The following is a 25088-nucleotide window of genomic DNA, read 5'->3' as shown; positions in this document are numbered from 1 at the left end:
TCAATTTCAACTTGCACGGGCTGAAAACGAGCCTTACTCAGCATGTTTATGTTGACTATAACAGACGTGTTATGAAAGGAATGAGTCGGAGGCAGATGATTAAGTCATACTGGTCTATGAATGGAGGAGCTAATCTGTGCTAAAGTCCTTTCTTTAGCCTCATTAGTGAGCCTGAGTCGCCATGAACAAGACGCTCTTACCATTGGATCGGGATAATCCATTTAGACAGCACCACACCAGGAATCACAGGGCGAGCTCCTCAGTGTGAGACAGCCGATCCAGATTCTCTGGGTGTCCTCCACCTCGGGTCTTGTGGGACAGAATCCTGGTGTTTTTTCGTGGCCATATCCCTGGTATCCACGTTGACCTGCGTGGGGTGGAGGGGCTCGACAGGGAAGGGACGCTGACCGGATCCTGAACCCGGGATGGAGCGGTTGAAGAAGTGCATGAAGAGCATGGTGTCGGTGAAGATCAGGGCGTATGTGACGGACTACTGCAAGAGGAACGGCCTCCTGACGCTGTCCGTCATTGCTGTGGTGACGGGCTGCGTGCTGGGATTTACCCTGAGGTCACTCAACCTGTCCACACAGGTATGACGGACGAGTCTGCACATACAGTACAGCTTTCCTCGGGAAATGGCTTTAATGGTTTTGTGTCCGGTGTTTCTCTCTCACCCTCAGGCCAAGATCTACTTCTCCTTTCCCGGCGAGCTGCTGATGAGGATGTTAAAAATGTTGATTCTGCCGCTCATCACGTCAAGGTAAGACAAGTGTCCTCATCTGTTAGACCTTCTCAAGGTGGTCGTTCTGCTCTTTAAACAGCTGTGTTCTGTCCCAAAGACAAACCAAACACTGTTTGTTCCATCCATAGTCTTATGTCCGGCTTGTCCGCCATGGACACAAAGGCGAGCGGCCGCCTGGGCATCCTGACCATCACCTACTACCTGTGGACGACCTTCATCGCGGTCATCGTCGGCATCGTGCTGGTGCTCATCGTCCACCCGGGCACGGGCTCGGAGAAGGAGGGTCACCTCGTGAGCTCGGGGCCCGTCATGACTTCTGCCGACGCCCTGCTGGACCTCATCAGGTGAGGAGCGTGTAAAAATTGTAAAAAGTTGTGTAGCTAAGCTAACTGCGACAAAAATAATGTTGCTGTCATACAGCTCACATCCGTTGGCAAGTTATGTAGCTAATCTAACCACAAAAAAGCTAATGTTCCTGTTATACAGCTAACATTGGTTGCAAGGTGTGTGGCTAAGCTAACCACAACAAAGCTAATGTTGCTGACATACGGCTAACTTCAGTTAGTAAGTTGTGTGGCTAAGCCAACCTAAACAAAACTAATGTTGTTGTCATACAGTTAACATAGTTTGAAAAGTTGTGTCGCTATGCTAACAGCAACAAAATTAATATTGCTGTCATACAGCTATCATCGATTGACAAGTTGTGCAGCTAATCTAACCACAACAAAACTAATGTTGTTGGCATACATTAAACACAGGTTGGAAAGTTGTGTAGCTAAGCTAACCGAAACGAAAGCTAATGTTGCTGTCATACAGCTAACTTCAGTTGGTAAGTTGTGCAGCTAATCTAACCGCAACAAAGCTAATGTTGCTGTCATACAGCTAACTGCAATTGGTAAGTTGTGTGGCTAATCTAACCGCAAAAAAGCTAATGTTGCTGTCATACAGCTAACATCGGTAGACAAGTTGTGTAGCTAAGCTAACCGCAACAAAACTAATGTTGCTGTCTGTCATACAGCTAACATCGGTTGCCAAGTTGTGTAGCTAAGCTAACCACAACAAAGCTAATATTGCTGTCATACAGCTAACATTGGTTGGCAAGTTGTGTAGCTAAGCTAACCACAACAAAGCTAATGTTGCTGTCATAAAGCTAACATTAACAAATGTTACGTACTGCAGCTTTAAAGCATCTTTCTGCCCGCTCAGCTTCTAACGAGAGCATCTTTGAAGGGTCACACAGGGTCAGATTTCCCTCGCCCCGTCTTCTTTTAGTTGTTATTTCAGGATTAGGATTAACAGCGATAACACCCGCTAGTGTCCGCGGTAAACCAGTGCAGACCAATTAAGTCAAGAGCCGATTCAGTTGACAGCGACGCATCCTCTGGGCATAGGAAGCTCCCTAATCACAAAATCTCTAAGGGATGAGTTTGATCCTCAGTGCTGGGCTTACAACAACATAAAGGCTATGAAATCATTATTGGTAATGACCAATAAAGTGAACAAACAAGGACTCCAGTAATTATAATCTGATGTTTTTGGCCTTGTTGTTGAATCATAAACAGGGTGAAAAAGGTGCTTGTCATTGCAGCGGATCAGCTAAGAATAGGGAGGTTAATTAAACACTTAACGGTTGATCCGTTAATCCTGTACTTTCTCAGAAGGTGCATGTGTCGCGTTGCATAAGAGCAGCATTTTATTCTATCTCTTCAACGTGGAGCTGATTTAAAGGTCCAGTATGCAGGTTTAAGTGACACAATAAACCCTTCCATTTCGCAAAGCCATCATTTAACTACGCTGGACTTCGTAAAAACCCATAAAGGATGTTATTTATTCATTAATTTATTTATTTGCTATATGATACAACTTTATCATATCGCCGCTGAAACCACCTGACACATAAAAGTGAGGTGTCGATGACAATATTTATAATATAACCCAATCCAATCCAACGCTAAAGCTGAAACAAAGTGCTGTAAATCAGATTTTTTATTTTTTTAATAAAACAAAGAAAATATAACATAACATAAGACCTAAATCACAAACAATAAAACACTGCAGAAAGTATTTATGTAAGTCGTAGAATAAAAACAATTTAAAAAAAAGTTAAAATCATCATCTCATACTGGGTTTTTTAGATTTAGTTTTAAAAGTAGACGGTGAAAGGGTGTGTCTGGACAGCGAAAGGGCGTATCTGGACAGTGGAAGGGCACGTCTAGACAGTGAAGGCGTGTCTCAACATTGAAAGGGCGTGTCTGGAGAGTGAATGGCGCGTCTAGGCAGCAAAAGGGCGTGTCTAGACAGCGAAAGGGCGTGTCTGGACAGTGAAAGTTTGTGTCTAGACAGCAAAAGGGTGTGTCTGGACAGCGAAAGGGCGTGACTGGACAGCGGAAGGGCGTGTCTGGACAGTGAAAGTTTGTGTCTAGACAGCAAAAGGGTGTGTCTGGACAGCGAAAGGGCGTGACTGGACAGCGGAAGGGCGTGTCTGGACAGTGAAAGTTTGTGTCTAGACAGCAAAAGGGTGTGTCTGGACAGCGAAAGGGCGTGACTGGACAGCGGAAGGGCGTGTCTGGACAGTGAAAGGGTGTGTCTGGACAGTGAAAGGGCGTGTCTAGGCAGCAAAGGGGCGTGTCTGGACAGTGAAAGGACATGTCTAGGCAGTGAAAGGGCGTGTAAACAGTGGGAGGGCGTGTCTTGCATAATAACTAATACTAACTATACTAATAAGTATTATTACAACGTTAAGTTGTAAATCATAAGTTAAGTGTTAACATATATAACTTATTTCTTCACAGAAACATGATCCCGTCAAATCTCATCGAAGCGACGTTTCAGCAGGTGAGTTTGACGCTGTAAAAAATGTCTCTCGTCGTGAGCGATGGACACTCAACAATAACCATAACAACGATTCTCTCCCTCCTTCATCCCAGTACCGCACAGACTTGGTTCCTATCGTGCAAAACGCCGACTTCACAGAGTCCCAGGTCAACTACGTGTACGTCATGCCCGACTACCACAACCCCCGCCTGGGCCACCCCGTCTTCCTGGAGATCACGCCGGCGCCGGACGTCAAGTACAAGATCGTGCCGAGCACGAGCAAAGGCATGAACGTGCTGGGCATTGTCATCTTCTCGGCCACCATGGGTAAGAACGCATCCAACACTTTGCTAAACGCGCCAATGATTGGTATTATGGTCTGTATTTATACATTAGGACATTGTTGTGCTATACATTAGAGGCAAGCAGAGGCAGGAATTGAACCCACAACCTTGCAGATGAAGGCTCAATCTTAACATAACTTTTTAAATATACTTTTACTTCTAAAACTTCAAATTAAAAACTACATTTCATATAAGAAAACGAGTTCTGCTACTTAAATACAGCAGACTTTTACTTCAGTAATATTATTAAAAACATACTTTTACTCAAGTTTCCTTTATACTACTTTATAGTACTTTATACATGTTAAAAAGGCAGTTTTTTAAAGATCAAGTATGTAACATATAGGAGGTTTTCGTGGCAGTAACTGAATATAATAAAACTTCTTAGATTCCCATGGCCTTAAAATGAACCTGTTATATTATAAATGAGGTTAGTGCCTTGCTCAACAGAAGCTGCCGTGTTTCTACAGTAGCCTGAAAGGACAAAACAGAGAAACCCAACTCACAATTCACACAATGAGCAAGCACTCTAAGAGACTCAAAGATGTGCAGCCATGTGCCTAGGCCGGTTGTGGTGAAAGCAAACTTTAAATCACCTTTAATGGAAAATAATTGACTATAAACTGTAATTCTGCACCGACTTATCATTCATTTCCGCATCTTATTGACCACAAGTGTTCTCACGCAGGTCTGCTGTTGGGGAAGATGGGCGAGCGTGGCGCCCCGCTGGTCAACGTGTGTCAGTGCATCAACGAGTGCGTCATGAAGATCATCAACGCGGCCATGTGGTAAAGCTGCACTCACGGAAAACACCACAGCAGAGCTGGATTAGAGCTACGAATAAGTCTCTCACAACAGAGCGGGGAAAGTGTCTTCACTGCTTCTCGTGGCAGCTTAAATCTGGGATTACGTTTGTCTGAGTGAAGCAAAACAAACGTTACCTAAAGTACTGCATGTACAAAAACACAGGGTGGAAAGCAGACTGCAAAAGTACTTTAAATGTATTTGTAGACGTGATACTGAGAAGATGTGGAACTGTGGAATCACGTTAAGAACATGGAACAAAAGGCAAAAACTTAGCTTTGGAACATGGAGAATTTTTATTTTGCCAATTGATAAAGACCTAAAATAAATCACCCGATCAGACCAGGACTTAAAGTACTGTAAAAGATGTCCTAAGAGTTATTTTTTTACTTTTAGAGAAGACACAAAACGTCCTTGATGTCCACACATGAGTTCTGAAGAAGAGCTTTGCTCAGTAATAAAGTAAAAAACAAACTTTGCGAGTGAAGATGAAAGACACAAACGCAATCTCCTCGACTCTCCTCAGGTACTTCCCCTTCGGCATCGTGTTCCTCGTGGCCGGCAAAGTTCTGGACATGCACGACCCGGCTCACCTGGGGGAGAAGCTGGGCATGTACTTCATCACGGTGCTGTCGGGCCTGTTTGTGCACGGCCTCATCCTGCTGCCGCTCTTCTTCTACTTCTTCACGCGCAAGAACCCCTTCACGTACATCAGAGGGCTGCTGCAGGCTCTGGTCATCGCGTTGGCCACGTCCTCCAGGTGAGATGTGGACGTTATCGTTGTCATTATTAGATGTTTATGGAGCCTCAGGTACGGCGTTCATTTTCCTCAGACTCAGACAAAATTGCCTCAGAGTCAAAAAAACTTGTGTCAGAGTCAGAAAAACTTGTGTCAGAGTCAGAAAAACTTGAGTCAGAGTCAGAAAAACTTCTGTCAGAATCAGAAAAACTAGTGTCAGAGTCAGAAAAACTTCTGTCAGAATCAGAAAAACTTGAGTCAGAGTTAGAAAAACTTGTGTCCGAGTCAGAAAAACCTGTCAGAATCAGAAAAACTTGAGTCAGAGTCAGAAAAACCTGTCAGTCCAAAAAACGAGTCAGAAAAAGTTGTGTCAGAGTCAGAAAAAGTTTTTCCAGAGTCAGAAAAAGTTGTGTCAGAATAAGAAAAACTTGTTTCAGTCAGAAAAACTTGTGTCAGAGTCAGAAAAACCTGTCAGAATCGGAAAAACTTGAGTCAGAGTTAAAAAAAAAACAACTTGTCAGTCAGAAAAACCTGTCAGAATCAGAAAAACTTGAGTCAGAGTCAGAAAAAGTTGTCAGAGTCCAAAAAACTTGTGTTAGGGTCAGAAAAACTTGAGTCAGAGTCAGAAAAACTTCTGTCAGAATCAGAAAAACTAGTGTCAGAGTCAGAAAAACTTCTGTCAGAATCAGAAAAACTTGAGTCAGAGTTAGAAAAACTTGTGTCCGAGTCAGAAAAACCTGTCAGAATCAGAAAAACTTGAGTCAGAGTCAGAAAAACCTGTCAGTCCAAAAAACGAGTCAGAAAAAGTTGTGTCAGAGTCAGAAAAAGTTTTTCCAGAGTCAGAAAAAGTTGTGTCAGAATAAGAAAAACTTGTTTCAGTCAGAAAAACTTGTGTCAGAGTCAGAAAAACCTGTCAGAATCGGAAAAACTTGAGTCAGAGTTAAAAAAAACAACAACTTGTCAGTCAGAAAAACCTGTCAGAATCAGAAAAACTTGAGTCAGAGTCAGAAAAGTTGTCAGAGTCCAAAAAACTTGTGTTAGGGTCAGAAAAACTTGTGTCAGAATCAGAAAAACCTGTGTCAAAGTCCAAAAAACCTATCAGAGTCCGAAAAACGAGTCAGAAAATCTTGGTCAGAGTTAAAAAAAAACTTGCCAGTCAGAAAAACCTGTCAGAATCAGAAAAACGTGAGTCAGAGTCAGAAAAAACTGTCAGAGTTAGAAAAACTTGTGTCAAAGTCAGAAAAACTTGAGTCTGAAAAACGAGTCTGACACCTGAGTCTGAGGATGTCCTAAAATGAACACCGTACTCTAGGAGTTCTACACAGTCTCAGATGTTCTTCAGCGTTTTCTAAGCGCAGTCTGTGGGACCACAGTCCTCCACCAGGCTGTCCGTGATGTAGTTGACCTGCAGCACCTCCCGGTAAAAGTGCTTCTCCACGTTGGTGTTGACGGTCCACACCACCACCTCCACGCCTCGCTCGGCCCAGTGCTGCACAAAGTTCTGCGACACGAAGTCCTTCTGGATGAGGAACGCCGAGATGCCGCAGAGCTTCCACAGCACGGACTGCGGCGCCAGGTCCAGGACCATGTCCATGACGAGCGTCATGAAGCGGTATTTCCGCATCGAGTCCAAATACTGCGCCACGTCCAGGCTCTGACTCAGACGCCACGGCCTGTGGATGAGCGCCGTGACCACGTTGGGGTCGCTCTGTCTGATCCAGTAGAGGAGTTTGGGCTCGAAGGAGCAGACGATGCTGCTGTTGTAGAGGACCGGATGTTTCCTGTACAGCTCTTTGAAGGCTGCGATGGCCTGGTCCGGGTGACCTTTGACATCGAAGTAGATAGTGAGGTGCAGCCTGATGCACTCCTTCACCGCCTCCTCCAGCGTGGGAATCTTCTCTCCGACAAACTTGTCGCGGAGTCGGTGTTTCGCGACGGCGTCCAGCCGACGCAGGTCGGAGAACCTCATCTGGCTGAGTGCTCCCGATCCGTCCGTGGTCCGGTCCACGGTCTTGTCGTGCATCAGTATGGGGACGCCGTCCGCCGAGAACTCCACGTCCAGCTCCACGCCCGTGGCCCCGTTCTTGCTGGCCTGGCGTATGGCGGCGATGGTGTTCTCCGGGGCGTCGTGGCCGCCGCCGCGGTGAGCCACCACCGACACCTTGGTGGGGTGCAGCACGCGCTGGGCCTGGCCGAGCGGCACCCGGGGCAACTGCAGCAGCGCCAGGAACAGGTAGAGGGCGGCGGCGAAGACGGCGGGCTGCACCAGGCTGCGGGTGGCCAACAGGACGACCACGAAGACGGCCGAGTACAGCGTGAGCTCGTCCATCAGCAGCATCGTCGCTGTCCAGTCAAACCCGCTCCAAGCGTAATCTTAGCTTTACCGTCTTTAAAGCATCGCGATAACGAGACAGCGTGGATTTATTTTGGTTTTATGGCTGAGGATCGATGGCTTTTTTCCAGGATGACGTCTGAGAGGTTTTCATTATTAACGTGGAGTGAACGTTGGGTAATCAGTAAGCGACTTTTATCTGTGCGCGATCTGCCTCGTCTGCCTTTCATCTGCCCCCACGCTTCATTTTCAAAGGAGAAGAGTTGTCCTATTCGTTTATTTATTCATTTGTTGATGATATCTCATCTTGGGATAATGGTATGGGGAGAACATGCAAACTTCTGCGCATCCAATCTCATCCAACCTTCATCCAAATCTCAAACTACATTCATCTTTGTGTGATCCACCGTGGCTGACTTTCATCAAATATGACAATAAAGAACTTTTTTTTGGACAACGGTATCGATGTCGTTTGAGATTTGGATGAAGGCCACGTTTGGGGTAGAGGTTTGCGCTCTGGGTGTTCCTACGGGTTCTCCAGCTTCCTCCCACGGTCCAAAAACATGCAGATTTGGGGATTAGGTGAATTGGACGCTCTAAATTGACCGTAGGGGTGAGACTGAGTCCAGTCCAGTCCAGTCCTTCCACATGACGTTGTGTCCTCTTCCTCAGCTCGGCCACGTTGCCCATCACCATGAAGTGTCTCCTGGAGAACTGCGGCGTGGACCGGCAGATCGCTCGCTTCGTGCTGCCGGTGGGCGCCACCATCAACATGGACGGCACTGCGCTGTACGAGGCCGTGGCGGCCATCTTCATCGCGCAGGTCAACGAGTACGACTTGGATTTTGGCCAGCTGGTCACCATCAGGTGAGAGCGCACTCTCAACTCTCACGCTCTCTCTCGCTCTTTGCGTTAAACCGATGTCTCTTCGCCGCTAACGTCTCTCTCCACTCTTGTCCTCGTCAGCATCACAGCGACAGCGGCTAGCATCGGCGCCGCCGGGATCCCTCAAGCGGGTTTGGTTACCATGGTGATTGTCCTGACCTCTGTGGGGTTGCCGCCTGCTGACATTTCACTGATCGTGGCCATCGATTGGGTTCTGTGAGTTCCTCTGGAGTATTATCATAAAGTCATAAAGTTACAGCTTAATGTACACATTACTTTACAAATGTGGTATAACGTTATTGATCTCCCTCCCTTCCCCACAGCGACCGTTTCCGGACCATGATCAACGTCCTCGGCGACGCTTTAGCCGCCGGGATTATGGCTCACCTTTGCAAGGAAGATTTTGAGAAAGCAGCTGCTGCCGCCGCCGCAGCTGCTACCACTAACACCACCAACACCAACACCAGCACCACGGCTGCCGATAACGGAGGAGGTCCCAAACGGGTGAGGAGGAGGATCTATATTGGGTTAGGGTTGGGTTAGCATTATGATGTAATGCGGGTTTTTTTAAGCTAAAAGTTCATTTCATCCATTACATGAAAGTATTACTGAAATAATCCGGCCAACAACCTCAATTTTTACATATGGTGCAAATCGCCTAAATTCAAAATGGCCGACTTCCTGTTGAGTTGAGGCCACAGTTTACGGTCGACTTTTTTTGTCCTTCTTGGTAATTTTCGGGCAATTCGGTGTAACTGGGTGAATTTGACCTCTTGTTTTCATCTTGTGGGGGCGCCGTAGAGCACTTGAGCAACGCACAGATCGGGGAACGATGCCCATATGGCATTTTCGCCGCATGTGTAGTAAAATGTGAATAACATGTATTTTAAATAGTGCTGGCACGTTAGCGCGCTAACTGCTTCAACATTAGCGCATGACGACAGACCATAAAAGATGCGTGCGACGTCATGTTTACCTTGCTCCCGATTGTTAAAATGACTCCAGATTGACTGTAGTACGCATGCTAACGGCGCTAAAGGAGCTAACTGGTAACAATGCCGCGGCACGTAAACATGACGTCACATTTACGGTCAGTCATCATGCGCTAACGTTGTTAACCGTCGACGTGCCCGGCACTCATTTTAAAATATAAAAATGCTCGACTTTCAGTTAGGCTATTATTTTTTGGGTGTTTTTAAAGCCTCGATCCGTTCTCGTTCGCTAACGCTGCGTCTCCTCCCGCACACACAGAGAGACACCGTGATCTCCTTTGGCAACCAGAGCGTGGCATTGTCCGACACGCCTCTGATCGCACAGCGGTGCGACTGCGTGTACGAGGTGGACGGAGACATCGTGCTGGAGAAGCCCATGGCCTGCTACAACCTCTGCCACGTCTGAGACACTTTCTTACACCAGACAGACGAACGGACAGTGAACGGCGTCCAACGTCCATGTTGGGATTAAAGCGGCTTTGGTGGGTTTTTGCCTGTGCCGTGAAACGGTTATGGTATGCATGCACACTGAACTGCAGACACCGGTTTTTGGCGTGTACAGGTTTTGAGTTGCCTTAATAAACCTGATCTCAAGCTGTCCAAAAAACAAGAACCTGAGAGACTTGAAAGGAAAACAGAACAGAACTCGATAACAGAAGAAATTCTGGATACATCATTTTAAAGCAGCGTTCACAAAAGCAATATTTACAGCACTGTACGACAAAGAGGTCACACTGAGAGTATTATTACCAGTTTGTTTGTTTGTTTTTTTTATACATGACATTATTCCTTTTGTAATAAAAACCTATGTAATAAAACCTCAAGTATATGGTTTTTCTTCGAGGTCATTATGTCACTTTCCTGTGTCCCTAATAAATTGGCTGTCGAATGTTCCCAGTATTTAATAACATAGGTAAATCTTTCAAATACTATTGCACCATGTTTCTTTTTTTATTGAAATGATCCAATGTTAGAAGACATTTAACGGACGTCAAACTTTTCCGTGTCCGTTCAAAAACTCAAAAACAAAAAAAGAAAACAGGAAACCACAGAAATCGTTAAAAGTCACGGGTCAACGACCGCGCGCTTCCTCCCCGACGTAAAAACAAAACAAGGTTACACCGATAAATTAAGGCCGAACGCAGTTTCTTCGGACAGCGTCGCTCGCGTCTTTCCCCGCAAATCTGAGGAAAAACTGAGCGACGACAAAAACATCAGTAAAAAAAAAAATCATAATAAGACAATTCAACTTCTACTACAACACGTTTCTATCTCCTGCTTTGAGCAGGTTCACCAAAGTATTGCACAAAAAATGAATGAATACTGAATCAGCTGAAACAATCCTTTAACGGAATATATATACATTATATAGACGGGTATTTTAATTTAGTGTCACGTAGAATTGCAGGTACCGCGTCCAGAAAAAGAGCGAAGTTCAAGGACAATACGAGCGAGTTTTACTCGATCAAAAAAAGCAAAAATCTGGGTTTGGATCAAAATAAAAGCTTGAAAATGAAGGATCTTGCAGTGACACCATCCTGCCAAAAAGAGCCAGAGATCAGAGCAGATTTACTGCGTCACATGACACAAAAACAACAACAATAAAATACATTTTTAGCCACTTCACTGCGATAAATAAACGGACCTAAAGTAAACGACGACTGTAGTGATTCGTAATCCTCAGAAATGTTGGATAATCGTTTTCCTTCAAGTGTCTTTGCACAGTTTAAATAATAAAATACTCATCTACACTCACTGTTGGTCCACATGTTAGTAATAAGAAGTATAATAATAATTAAGTCTGACTTAATTAGAAAAGAACAAAACCAAAGTCTAAAAAACAGTAAAGAAACAAACCAAACAAAACGTTCAGCAAAAGGAAATAAAATTTAATGGTTTATGTTCAAACTGAAACAACCAAAAACAAAAGAAAGAAAGAAAACAAATCTAAACTTAAATCAATAACAAAAGGCCATGAATCTCTCGCTCTCTCTCCGATCTCGAGATGATGAACACTCATTAAAACAGGTTTGTAAAAATTAAAATCTCTACAAAGTAAAAGAAAAGAACTCAAAATGAAAGAAATAAAAAGGTCAAACTGAGCATAAATGATGGTCTCAGTCAGTGTTAGATATATCTTAGTACCGCCTCAAAAACAACAAATAATAATAATATAGATATATATATATATGTAATTTACCTCGCTAATCTGCTCTGGGCTTCTAGGATCAAATCTCTCCCCGTCTTTGGTCCGTATTCAATTCTCTACTTTTTTTTTTTTGACTGGGGATCTTTTTCTTTCTCATGCACAACAATTTAGAATAAAATTCACACAGAGACGACGTCCAATAATAACAACAACGACAAAACAAAAGATTCCCTTCAGGGCTGGATGTTTTAAAACCGTTAATCTGGTCAGAGGATGAACAGAAGCCGGAGCTTAAACCAAACAAAGAAAAAAAAACAAGAAAAGGCTGATATTCTTAGTAACCTAAAACACATTGGTTAAAAGTGCTTCGTTTTAGATTAATCAATGTGGTGAGTGGTTTCTGTCCGATCATTTAAGGCCTCTTAAGTTCTACTTCATAACAACAACAGTAAACTGTTGTTTTTCTGCCACTTTCATTAGAATGAACCAGTAAAAATGTCGACAGCGGAGAACGCTGTTGTTTACCTGCGTCTCTCTCCGAGTTACACACATGCGACAAAACACAGACAGCATCTCGGCTTTTTAAGATCAATTTTAAATTCACCTGGAGCTTTTTTTGCACTCGTCATCGTCTTCTCCTTTAAAAATTAACAAAAACAACAACAACAACCCAGAGTGTCCTCAAGCCATGAATGAAAACATGAAAACAAATCAGTCTTAGAAAAAGTAACAAAGGTGCAGAGTGAACGAACATCTTACTTTAACTCTGAATACACTTAAACCAGACTTAGCAAACTCCTAAATTAGCCCCTCCCACCCGCCCCCACAAAACAAAGCCTGGTGCAACCACATCCCCGTCTACGCCCACATAGTCCACCTCTCTCTCTCTCTCTCTCGCCATCTACTTGTGTCCCTTGCTGGTCTTGAAGGACACTTGCAGCATCTTGTCTCCCAGGCGGTAGCCGTTGAGGCTGGCGATGGCCATGGCCGCCTCCTCGTAGTTGGTCATGGTGACGAAGCCGAAGCCCTTGCACTTGTTTGTGTTGAAGTCTCGGATCACCTTGACGTTGGTGACGGCGCCAAACGGCCCGAACATCTGCCACAGGATGCTCTCGTCGGCCTCCTGGCCCAGGTTGTAGATGAAGATGCACCAGCCGGAGGTGGAGCTGCTGGGGACGCTGACTCCGCCCATGCCACCGCCCCCGCTCATGTGGTCCACGCTCATGGGGGAAAACCTAGAGGAAAGAGAGGTTTGGTTTTCTTTTGAATGAAGCCAAGAACGATAGGTCAATTTTATACTTGATAGCATTTATCTATGACATTCTATTGACTTAAAATATTAGGCCCGCAGCTGACGATTAATCGATTATTAAAGCTCACATAGAGTGGTCCAGTTGCACATATATGTTAGTTATGGAGGTGTATTTACATACATTAACTTGTTTTATGGTCAAAAACCTCCTAGTTGCTGTAAAGCCGATAGAAATCTGTCTTTTCTGACTGTGTTTCCCAGCCGCGAGATTTGAGACTCAACTCTCTCACCCAGAAGACAGAGTCTTGTGATTGGTCAGTACCCAGAAGTGACCTATTCAGCACACCTGCTCTCAGAAGCGCAGCTCCCCCCTCTGGAACGGTGGATGCACTTCTCCTCATTATCAAAACATTGTTTTAACAGTGTTTAAAAATAGCTTCTTCACGACTCCCCGCCGCAGTCCCTTTGACGACCTTTGACCCGGAGTCAGAGTCAGAAGACACTGACGCTCGTGAAACACCTCCACAACGGACGTTATTCTTCTTCTGCGGTTCTATGTACGCAACCGGACGTGCCCGGAGCAGGACGATTTCAGGACGGTTCAGGAGAACCGCTGTTTACGTAACCGGACCGGGTTTTTTCAGAGATCTCGCTGAGCCAGAGATTACAATAAAACACAGCGTTCTCAGCAGTGGCTGAACGGTTTGTTTAGAACCTATGTCCACTTTAATTGGATAAAAAATGTCACATTATACACCTTTATCCGGCTCATTATCGTCAAATGTAGCTAACTTTCCCGGCAAATTTGTAACGGACATAAATAAATACCCTCCGTTTTCACCACTTGTGTTGATGGATAAGTGATAAATTACCTTACGACGAGCTTGCTAGCATGAATCTTCTTCACCCGTCGCTCTGACGCACTTCCTTCTTCAGGCGCTCACGTACTTTTGACGACGTTGATCGTACATTTTTCTCTCTGCCGTGTCCGCCTGTGTTCTCTTCTTCTTTAACGGCGTCCAGCTAGCTTAAATGATGCTAACTGCCACGGCTTTGGTTAGCTTACTGCCCCACATTAGCGGGGAAGCAACTGTACGTAGACGTAAATTAGTTGCCAAATATTTTTTATAATCGATCTGGTTTATCGATGACATTCTATCGACTTAAAATATTAGTAACTGTCGATTATGTTTTCGATTATTACAGGATACGACACATTATACACCGTTATTCAGCTCCTTGTCGTCAAATGTAGCTAACTTTTCCGGCAAATTTGTAACGGACATAAATAAACACCCTCTGTTTTCACCACTTGTGTTGATGGATAAGTGATAAATTACCTTACGACAAGCTTGCTAGCGTGACTCTCCTTCACCTGTCGCTCTTACGCACTTCCTTCTTCGGGCTCTCGCGTACTTTTGACGACGGTCGTACATTTTTCTCTCTGCCGTGTCCGCCTGTGTTCTCTTCTTCTTTTATGGCGTCCAGCTAGCTTAAATGATGCTAAGTGCCACACCTTTGGTTAGCTTACTGCCCCACATTAGCGGGGAAGCAACTGTACGTAGACGTAAATTAGTTGCAAACTATTTTTTTTTTTAAATAATCGATCTGGTTTATCGATGATACTTTTGACGACGTTGGTCGTTCATTTTTCTCTCTGCTGTGTTCTCTTCTTCTTTAACGGCGTCCAGCTAGCTTAAATGATGCTAACTGCCCCACATTGGGGGGAAGCAACTGTACGTAGATGTAAATTAGTTGCCAACTATTTTAATAATCGATTCGTTGTTGCAGCCCTAAATTCGACAACCATTGCACTTTCATCTCCGTGTTGGTCTGACTTTCAAAAGTTCTATTAAATTCTATTTTAGTCCGTCTCAGTTTGGCTAAGAGTAATTCTAATTCTAAGACTTTCTTTGTTTGTCTGTCCGTCTGTTAGCAAAATAACTCAAAGTCACGGACGGATTTGGCTGAAATTTCCAGGAAATGTCCGCAATGGAACCAGGAACAAGTGATTAAATGTTGGGCGTGATCCGTAGACGATATCACTAGTTACAACACTTGCTGTCTGATGTCTCATTTAAAATATGAAAGTAACTGAGCGATCTAAGGTTCCACAAAGAAGAAGGGTAAATGTTGACATGGTCCCTCACCTGAACCTCTGCGCCTGGTGATGCAACGGCCCTCCGATGCGTCGGGTTTGGTTGTGGTAGAGCTGAGAAATGATCTGCGTGTTCTTCACCTGGTTCGGGTTGGCGGCGAACTTCACCGTGATGGGCTCGGCGGAGCCCGGCGGCTTTTGGCCGTTCAGGTTCTTGACGGCCTCCTCCGCCTCGGAGCGCTTGTCGAAGCGGATGAACGCCACGCCGCGGGACGCACCTGGATACGAGAGAGCGAGAAGCTGGTTGATTGCAAATGAACTGCGCTGCAGAACGAGTATCGCCACCTTGGACGAATAAAATGTTTGAAAAGCAAAGAAGTCATTTACCTGTTGCACCTGTACCCTGATCGACAAGTACCCGAGAGTTAATGATGCGTCCGTAATGTGAAAACATGTCCTCCACGTCTTTCTGGTTCATGGACTTTGGCAGGCCGCTGATGTACAGATTGGCGTCTTTAATCATGTCAGAGCTGGGCCGTGCGAACGAAACCTGGCGACGAGAAGCAACAACCATGACGACAAACCTCAACACAAACGTAGCACTTAAATCTATCCATGTGTTAAAATTTAACGACCGTCTCTGGACATTTAAAAAGTTACAAGCATCCGGTCGTCTCGTCTTTTCGTTTAAAAAACGCCGAACGAAATGGTTGTATAACATGGTCTGAGGTGGAAGATATCACGCCTCAGAAGCATTATGGGAAACTACGTTCACAAAAACAATGGAATCAAACTGAAATGGTACTTTTTTTTGGACAAGATACGCTCAATAAAATCAGTAAAATTAACGTCAAACTCAACAGACATGACAGAAAGTGAGCTGTAAAAGCAGTATCGCCGTCTCCGGCCGGCGTTTACTAGCTAGTTAGTGGAGAGCACAGGAGCCACAGGAGAGTTATATGACATGACATCTTTGGTTTGACAATTGTAGAACACCTTATTGCACGTTACCTTGATAGTTTTGGACTGTAGCCTTAGTCCATTCAGTGTACTGATAGCTCTTTCTGCATCATTAGGGTTAAGATAGTTAACAAATCCGTACCCTAAACTGTGGCCTAGAGAAAAAAAAAAGGAAAACAAATAAAATAAAACAAAAAAAACGTTGTAAAAAAAGCTGCAAACAAATAAATATTTTTAAAAACAAAAGCAAATCTTAACATTGCATGCTACGTCCAAACAAACAAACAAACAAACCAGTTAAAAGAGCGTCGGGGAGTAAATAAATAAATAAATAAAACTGAAAGAGAACTACGTTCCCGACACAAGCAGGAAAATAAATGTGGGACATTTTTCCAATAAAATGTTCCATGACGAAATCCCTGAGAACAGAGGAGCCAGAAAAGTCTTTTGGAAAGTGTATTCAGAGGGTGTTGGGTCTTTTTCTGCCACGTCTGTAACAGGAATCGTCTGCCATTTAAAATGTTAAAACAATCAGCGGCAATCGCCGGTCTACTCTGTCACAGGGCCGATCGCTTCAGAGCGCAGCGTACCTGCCACTTTGTCCCGGATGAGCTTGGCCGACTCCACCTCGCCGATGCTGCTGAAGAGGCTCCGCAGCTCGTCCTGCGTCATGCTCTGCGGCAGGTAGTTGACGATCAGGTTGGTCTGGGCGTCCTTGGCCTCGTCGCCGCCCATGTGGTCTTCGTAACCGTTCGACATGTCGTACACCTCCTGCAAGTCGGCCAGGTGGGCGGGGAAAAAAGACGGAGAGCGAGGTAAGCATGCTTTCACGAGAGCCGAATAGAAAAGCTTACGCCGACAATGAGAAAAAGGGGAAAAATCAATACAAAAACTAATCCGATTTGCCATCAGCAGTCAGACCGGAGCCACCGTCCCATATATGGCCCATCATTTATTCTCTGGGGCTTCGCTGACCTCGCCTCTACCCTCTGCTACCTCAAATAACCCGGTTACATCACAGAGAGTCACAAAAGCCTGAGCACAGTGGGCAGCACAACAGGGGAGACAACGCCACAATACAATAACAAAACTAATTTATCAGACGACAGGAAGAAGCAGGGGCTAAATTTAGTTGTGTGCCGAGTGCTGCTTCATTCAAAACATCAGGAAATGTTGTTGATATTAAGAGGAAAAGCCCTCGTTTGTCATTTATTCATGTCAATAAAGTTATGCTTTGTTTCCTTCATCCTCCTACAAACTATGTGTTGTCCTCTGTACATCTTATTAATTTACATTTTACATCCAAACAAACACTTAATCTATGGTATTCTAAATTATTTCCTTATGCTGGTGCATTAATTACTAACTGGGATAATATTAATCCAGGTTTTGTGTGTTCAACACAGAATAAAAGTGGTCAACGTTAGTGCTTTACACCAAACCCACTTTGAATGAAGGAATGCATCGTTTAAAAAAAAAAAAAGGCTGCACACAAAAGGTTTATGTTGGCAAATTATGCTAAGTGGCCATTTTACGCTCAGGTCGGTCTTTACGGCACGATAACAAACGAGATTAGTTCAACGTTCGCCGGTGGGAAGCGGTCTGAAGCTGACAGAGGTCCATTCATGACGGAGAAGGGCTGCGATTGTGTGTTCTGGTGGGTAAGATACTCCGAGAGGATGAATGAGCCGCGTGGGAGGAGCATCTCACCCCCCACCTTTATACAGATTTATCTGCTCAATTCTGGAGTATGAAGCAAAAAAACACGACAAAGACAAGCGTACAGGTGCAGTTGTGTCTCCGTGTGGAAGCTCGGACGTCATACTCACTTTCAAGTACTTAATGTGTCCACGACGAACTGCCATGAAGACACTTCACTGCTCCTGAGGCTGCATGGGAATAAGACGACATACGCGTATCACTGAAAACGCCACATAAACAAAGTGGTGCACACAAGCTGGGGACTATAATAACGTTAAAATCATGATCCAAATATAATAATTGCAATAAAAAAATATTTGGGGTACAAGCGTAAAAGTGTTTGTTTTGATAACAAGAACATATTCTTGATGCTAAATGAGTCTTTAAATATATCAGAATCTAAACCGCATATAAAAATAAAATGTAGACAATTGGTATTTTTTGTTATACAATTAGAGCTGAAACAATTACTCGACTACTAAATTCATCGTCGACTATTTTTGATAAACGATTAAGCTTTTTTCATGATTACAGCAAGATTTATGAAAGTTTAAGCTTCTCAAATGTGAATATGTTCCAGATTATTTGCTCCATATAATAAAGAAATCATTAAAACTTAATCATTTTGGTTTGTGGACAAAACGAGACATTTGAGAACATCATCATTTCCAGGTTTGACAAACAGCTTTTTTTTGACAAGTTCTGGACCAAACGATTACTCGATTAATCGTGAAAACAATTGACAGATTAATCGATGGTAAAAAATAGTCATGAGCTGTCGCTATATCCACGCACACACACACAATACATTCTATTACTGTACCATCATCACTACACAGTGTAATATAAACACGAAGCTTCCACGTTAGCATCACAACATTGATAATTTTAGAAGAAAAACGGCAATACAAACAAAAACAGCCCGCTTTAATGATTCACGCTACATTTATAAGACGTTTGTGTTGTTCGTGTATGTACCAATAAACATCTCGCAAACGTGTACGGGCCCCGACTACCGCTGCTAGCATTAGCATAGCAGGCTAGATGCCGCACGCTCGCTCTTCTCGGCTTATAAAAGAAAAACGTTTAAATCCACCGCGGTTTAAAACAGAACCACGGTCACTGTTCACGTCTGAATCGTTATAAAACACACACATATATATATACACATGTGGACATATGCACTCACTCACAGTCTGTGGACGCGGTGCGATACGTGGCGCTCTCTTTACCGGCTAGCTAACGTAAAGCACCGTGGCCCTAGTTTGGAGCGAGCGTCGCAGAATTGCGTCCATGTCCCCGCGCTTAAACCGCAGCCGCGGCCTGCTAACCAGGCCACGGAGGCTAACGCTAAGCTAGCGCTACGGGGCCCGCACAAGCGTAAAAGCCTCAATAAACGCACACACGTCGGTGTATAAAACATTTATGAGCATTTTTTTTTAAATCTTACCAGCTTTTATGTGTCGGCTGATGTGTCTGCCTTCTTCCGCCGTGTTTATTTCTGTGTTATTCTTGTCGACGTGCACACACACTTCCCTCCAAGTCAACCTCACGCAGAGAAGTACAAGCGGAAGGAGATACGTACGTAACGTAACGTACGTGGTGAATTCGACGCCCACTCAGACACGGCCACGCCGTAATGTTTGTGTTTGTGACTAACCACGGCCGGCCCAAGCCTCCATGGGGCCCTAAGCAAAATTAGATTTTGGGGCCCTCTGTTACTGCCAATAATGATAATGAGTATTGATCATTCACACACCTACTGTACTAAAGCTATTCTACTTATTCTATTCTGTCACAAATACGAATACACTTGTAAAACTAAATGTGAGAACGTTTTGTTTGACACCAGGTTTGCAAACTTACAGAAAAATCTTTCAATTAATATCTGGCAAAATCAGCAACTCCCCCTACTGGCTACACAGAGAATCAATAAATAAACCCAAACAGTTTATGTATGCGTGTATGTATTAACACTCTAACTAACACTATCACTCCTGTAATACAAATATTTGACTTTTTTATTTAATTTAAAAAAACACAGCATTAAATAAAATAAACAAATAAATATCAAACAAATACTACTACAAATACTAGCACCCGGGACAAGATAATGAAAATTATTAGTTTATAAATTAAATATAAATTTAAATCATCCCATCTGACAACTATGTAAAAACTGAAAAAGCTTTGGTAAAAATGGGGGGAAAATTCTAAATAAACTACAGCTATCCAAAATTATAATTTTTTTGTAAATTGCTCTTGGGGGCCCTCTAGTGGTAACGATTATTTTCATAATCTGTCGACTATTTCCTCAATTAACCGAAATTATTTCTTTGTGATACGGAGCAAAGAAACCAGAAAATATTGACATTTAGCTAAAAAAAAAATCTGAAAACTTGTTTTAATCCCTTCTAAACATTCAAACTGATCATAATCAATTATCAAAATAGTTGACGATTAATTTAGTAATCAATTAATACAATCTGAATGGGAGTAAACAGTGAGAATACATTTGGATTTATTCAAAAGTCAATAAAGTCAAGTAGAAGACGTGCAGAAAAAAATACTTTCCACAAAACCCACAGAGTTCCCCAAAGTCCCAGACTTAGTGCATATCATAAAGCTCAATAATGTGCTCAATAATCACAAATTTCCCAATAATCAATGAGACAATTGATTTGCCGCTTATGTGCGGGTATATGACGTAAACGTGCGTGCATTAGCAAGAAGCAGAACTGCAGCTCAGTGACAGTCATTCAAACAAACAACACTCACGATCATGATGCGATGTTTACACAATATAATGGGATATAAAGCTGTAATAAAGCCCCTTTTCCAAGTAGAGTCCCAGCTCGCCTCGACTCGAGGTCGCGATCAGCGAAAAACACCAGACTCCTGTGTTAAATGTTGAGATTTTAGACATTTCTCTGGTTATTGTTGGAGATTGAACCAGGTTTTTTAAGGATTGTTAAGTGTTTTTAACTGATCTACAGTTCGGCTTTGTTCGGCTGGTGTCGGACGTCTCTTCCCGTGACGCCGCTCTGACCAATCAGTGGCCGGTGGGAAAATACGTCGTAATTCAAGCATCTGTCAGTGTTTGTATAGCATGTGATATTCCACAAATGGAGGGTCCTTCATCAGCTGAGCCACCGCCACCAAGTTAAAGACCTACGGGAGGAAAGAAAGAAAAATGAGGCTTGTTTTTACGGCTGAATTTAATGGAAACTACGATCTGAAATGTCTGTTTCTTACTTTTTGTTTTTTTTGAAAACAGTCAGCTCACTGTCAAAGTGTATCCGGGCAAATGGATTATTTCATGATTTTCAAAAATTAATTAAAATTATTCCTTAAGAGATATGTGAATATTTCCAACGGATCCTTGTTCAGGGCGATGCCGACTATTATGATGGTAAATTTCAAGTCATTCCAAGATACTTTTTGTTTTTTTGAAAAAAGTCAGCTCACTGTCAAAGTGCATCAGGGCAAATGGATAATTTCCTGATTTTCAAAAATTCAAAAAAAGATTATTCCTTAAGAGATATGCGAATATTTCGTTTTTTGTACCTCCACCAGGAAAAGGACCGGGCCGCACCAGAAGATAAAACTCAGCACAAACTGGAACGATGTCTCCAGCCTCGCCTGGCAGCCCTGGGAACATTTACGAAACAGCGGGGATCAACTCAGACTGTACCAATTCCTGCAGTTTTAGTCAGAAGTGGATTTGACGTCTTGAATGTGTCGGTCTACCTGATTGTAAAGCTGCCACGGTCGCTCCACGGAGCCGTTGCAGTGAGGGAACGTTGCAGAGTTGCAGCAGCTGATCGGCACATAGCGTCCTCCGGTGCGGTTAAACCACGGCGTTTGGTGCCAGTCGGTGTAGTTCTGGACGCCACAACACTGCGACTACAACAGGGATCCAAACACAAACGGTGCAGTCACTGTCAGTATGTATAGACATTCATATTATGTAGTATCATTTATAGTAATAATAGAAGTTATCAGACATGCAGTTGTTACACTCAACATGAAATGACATTTATTTACACTGGGTTAATTAACCTTATCATCATCATTATTTACAAAGTGTTCTATTTATTTCTCAGTTTTTGTGCATCATAAATGTGTTTTTATTGTCACAAACGCAAACACAAACGCATAACACAAACACACAAACGCAAAACACAAACACACAAACGCAAATCACAAACGCCAAAAACAAACGCAAATCACAAACGCAAAACACAAAACACAAATCACAAATCACAAACGCATATCACAAATGTAAAACACAAACGTAAATCGCATATCACAAACAAAAACGTAAATCCCAAATGCAAACATGCAACTCACAAACACAAACGCAAAACACAAAACGTAAATCACAAACAAAAAGCACAAACGCAAACACACAAACGCAAATCACAAAACACAAATGCAAAACACTAACGCACAAACGTAAATCGCAAACGCAAATCACAAACGCAAAACACAAACGTAAAACACAAACGCAAAACACAAGTGCAAAACAAAAAACGCAAAACAAACACAAATGCAAATCACAAACGCAAAAAACTAACGCAAATCACAAACGCATATCACAAATGTAAAACACAAACGTAAATCGCAAATCACAAACAAAAACGTAAATCACAAATGCAAACACGCAAACGCAACTCACAAACACAAACGCACAAGCGCACAAACGCAAAAGACAAACGCAAATCACAAACACAAATCGCAAACGCAAAACACAAAGGTAAATCACAAATGCAAAACAATCATTTATAGTACTAATGGTAATCATCAGACATGCAGTTGTTACACTCAACATAAAATTACATATATTAACACTGGGTTAATTTTACTTACTTATCCATCATTATTTACAGAGTGTTCCATATCAAAAACAAGCTTTTACTTTGAAGGATTGTCAAATTAACATCATGAATATCTTGTCCCTGCTGCTCATAATGTGTAATATTTTTGACTCCTTTCATGCTTTTAAATGTCTATTTTTAATATTTTTAATATTTTTAGTTATTTATTTATTTTTTATCTCATTGTTTGTGTTTAAATGTGCTCTATAAATAAAATAGAGTTGTATTTCAGCGATGAACGATCACAAACCTCCCGTTGAGTCGCATCCACAGCTTTAGAGGCCCGGTCCTGGTTCCTGTCGGTGTAATTATGAAACAGTCCACTGAGGGGCGCCATCTCCGAGTCCAGCTGATCAAAAAGACAGCATGCACAATGTTTAACATGCATTTTCTGGATACTGTATGTGTATATAAGTACAGGGGTCTGCTTGATTCGTCTACCTTCACAGAGTGGAAATAAGCCAACGCTGAAGCCGAGCTTTGCAGACAAAAGACCACGACGAGAAGATAAACAAACTGGAGCGGAGTTAACACACATCGTTATGGACAGTTCACACTCAGCTACACACACACACAACAACTTTCACTGTGACAACTATGGTGGCCCTGAGGTGCAAAACACAAATGCAAATCACAAAATACAAACACAAAACAAAAAACACAAATGCAAAACAAAAAAGTAAATCACACACACAGCAAACAAAAAATGCAATTCACAAACGCAAATCACAAAACAAACGCAAAACACACATGCAAATCACAAAACACAAACAAAAGTCAAAACAAAAAACACAAACACAAACACAAAACAAAAAACACAAATCAAAAAACGCAAAACAAAAAGCACAAACGCAAAACAAAAAACACAAACGCAAAACACAAATGCAAAACACAAGTGTAAATCACTAACACAAAACAAAAAATGCAATTCACAAACACAAAACACAAATGTAAATCACTAACACAAAACAAAAAACACTAAACAAAAAATGCAATTCACAAACGCAAAACACAAATGCAAAACACAAAACACAAACAAAAGTCAAAACAAAAAACACAAATGCAAATCACAAAACACAAACAAAAGTCAAAACAAAAACACAAACGTAAAACAAAAAACGCAAAAAAGCACAATCGCAAGTCAAAAAACGCAAAAACATAAATCACAAACGCAAAACACAAAACAAACACAAATCACAAAACAAACACAAATCACAAAACAAACACAAATCAAAAAACACAAACAAAAAACAAAACACAAACGCAAATTACAAAACACAAACTTAGCTTATGTTTTTGTGTTTTCTGCTTTTTGCATTTTGTGTTTTGCACCTCAGGGCCACCGTAGACCACCGTACCAGGCCCTGCAGGAACGTGGAATCCCTGACGCTCAGCCACGAACCCAGGACTCCGTCGACCAGCAGCAGGGCGGCGCTGGCGAGCGCGAGCGCGGCCGGCATCGTGATGTAAGCGTTTGAGAAAAACAAACCGCTGTGACTGTATTTCATCAGCAGATAGACTCCGCCCAGTCCCACCACCAAGCCCATCAGCTGTGAAGAAAACACACAGTTGTGACACAGTGACACTTCAGAGACACACACTAACATCTACAGGTCTGCTGTACTGAGGACACAAAATGGCTGCCTCTGTAAAGCAAGGCCCTTCGTTTCCTGTCCTTTAAAAAGGCCTAAGCTAACGGCAACTTTGTTTTTATGTTATATACTTTAAGACTTTTACTTCAGTCACTTTCTCTAGAATATTTGTACTTTTAAAGTATCACTTTAAAGGTACTTTAAATAGAAGCTTGTGATTTTGTTTATCATCATCATCATCATTATTATTATTATTATAAAAATAACCTTTTTGTATCATTGATTTTTTCAGATTAAGTCTAATGTTTGTTTTCCAGCAGGTAGACCCCATGCAGGGGGATTAGGATTAGGATTAGCTGCGTCCAAATCTGACGCTGATTTTAATGAATAAATAAATAAAACATTCAAGCAAACAAATAAATCTTAAGGCATGCAGTTGTGCTTTTTATTTCCATGACTCATGGCTCGACAACTTCACTTCCTGTTAAAAAGCAAAGTGCGCTCACGTGCACAGTTGCGCCATGGAGGTCATATGACTTTAAATCCGTCATAAACATGTAACCTGTAGAATAATATAATAACATAAAACTATCTAATACCTGTATATTATAATAATAATCTGTGTTTACATTATTGTTGCGTGACGTTTGGCACAAACATGTAAAATAGACAGTTTTTTAAATAATGATCGTTTATAGACTATGATGATGATGATGATGATGATGAAGTGTCACTCACCCACAGCAGCTGACTGAACATCTGCAGCGCGGTTTTGCGCGCGTTTCTCCTCCTCTGGTCGCTCAT

The 25088-nt window shown here is 42.6% G+C and overlaps 4 protein-coding genes across 6 annotated transcripts; 1 reads left to right on the top strand and 3 right to left on the bottom strand.

Moving 5' to 3' along the window:
• Positions 1 to 425: 425 nt before the first annotated feature.
• slc1a8b (solute carrier family 1 member 8b) lies at positions 426 to 10058 on the top strand (the record flags this gene model as incomplete). The annotated part of the gene is made up of 11 exons (XM_083892182.1): positions 426 to 590; positions 681 to 760; positions 871 to 1086; positions 3535 to 3577; positions 3670 to 3883; positions 4589 to 4688; positions 5231 to 5464; positions 8448 to 8642; positions 8742 to 8876; positions 8984 to 9164; positions 9912 to 10058. 11 exons carry the CDS (start codon positions 426 to 428, stop codon positions 10056 to 10058), a joined length of 1710 nt encoding a protein of 569 aa, XP_083748308.1.
• Positions 6792 to 7781, bottom strand: LOC310929720 (glycerophosphodiester phosphodiesterase 1-like; the record flags this gene model as incomplete). Its single annotated transcript, XM_083892566.1, has 1 exon — positions 6792 to 7781. One exon carries the CDS (start codon positions 7779 to 7781, stop codon positions 6792 to 6794), a length of 990 nt encoding a protein of 329 aa, XP_083748692.1.
• Positions 10059 to 12645: 2587 nt separating the features above from the next.
• On the bottom strand, positions 12646 to 19365 carry elavl1a (ELAV like RNA binding protein 1a). Of its 3 annotated transcripts, none has more exons than XM_083892183.1 (7): positions 19263 to 19365; positions 17941 to 18000; positions 16702 to 16894; positions 16163 to 16266; positions 15539 to 15701; positions 15204 to 15429; positions 12646 to 13036 (listed from the first exon to the last, which is right to left on the bottom strand). In XM_083892183.1, exons 2-7 carry the CDS (start codon positions 17974 to 17976, stop codon positions 12703 to 12705), a joined length of 1056 nt encoding a protein of 351 aa, XP_083748309.1. In that variant the 5' UTR covers positions 17977 to 18000; positions 19263 to 19365; the 3' UTR covers positions 12646 to 12702. The 3 variants fall into 3 exon arrangements, with proteins under 3 accessions (XP_083748309.1, XP_083748310.1, XP_083748311.1); XM_083892184.1 differs by having other exon boundaries at positions 16702 to 16882; XM_083892185.1 differs by lacking the exons at positions 16163 to 16266; positions 17941 to 18000; positions 19263 to 19365 and having other exon boundaries at positions 16702 to 16809.
• Positions 19366 to 20905: 1540 nt separating this feature from the next.
• tspan37 (tetraspanin 37) lies at positions 20906 to 25088 on the bottom strand (the record flags this gene model as incomplete). The annotated part of the gene is made up of 7 exons (XM_083892042.1): positions 20906 to 20983; positions 21380 to 21463; positions 21563 to 21718; positions 22943 to 23041; positions 23134 to 23208; positions 24051 to 24242; positions 25023 to 25088. The coding sequence occupies 7 exons, from the start codon at positions 25086 to 25088 to the stop codon at positions 20906 to 20908; spliced, it is 750 nt and encodes a 249-aa protein (XP_083748168.1).

This window comes from Microchirus variegatus (assembly GCF_963457635.1).
Source record: "Microchirus variegatus genome assembly, chromosome: 7".
Classification (NCBI taxonomy): Eukaryota; Metazoa; Chordata; class Actinopteri; order Pleuronectiformes; family Soleidae; genus Microchirus; species Microchirus variegatus.
Note: the sequence above shows the minus strand (reverse complement) of the source record. Positions and strands in the feature narration are given on the sequence as shown.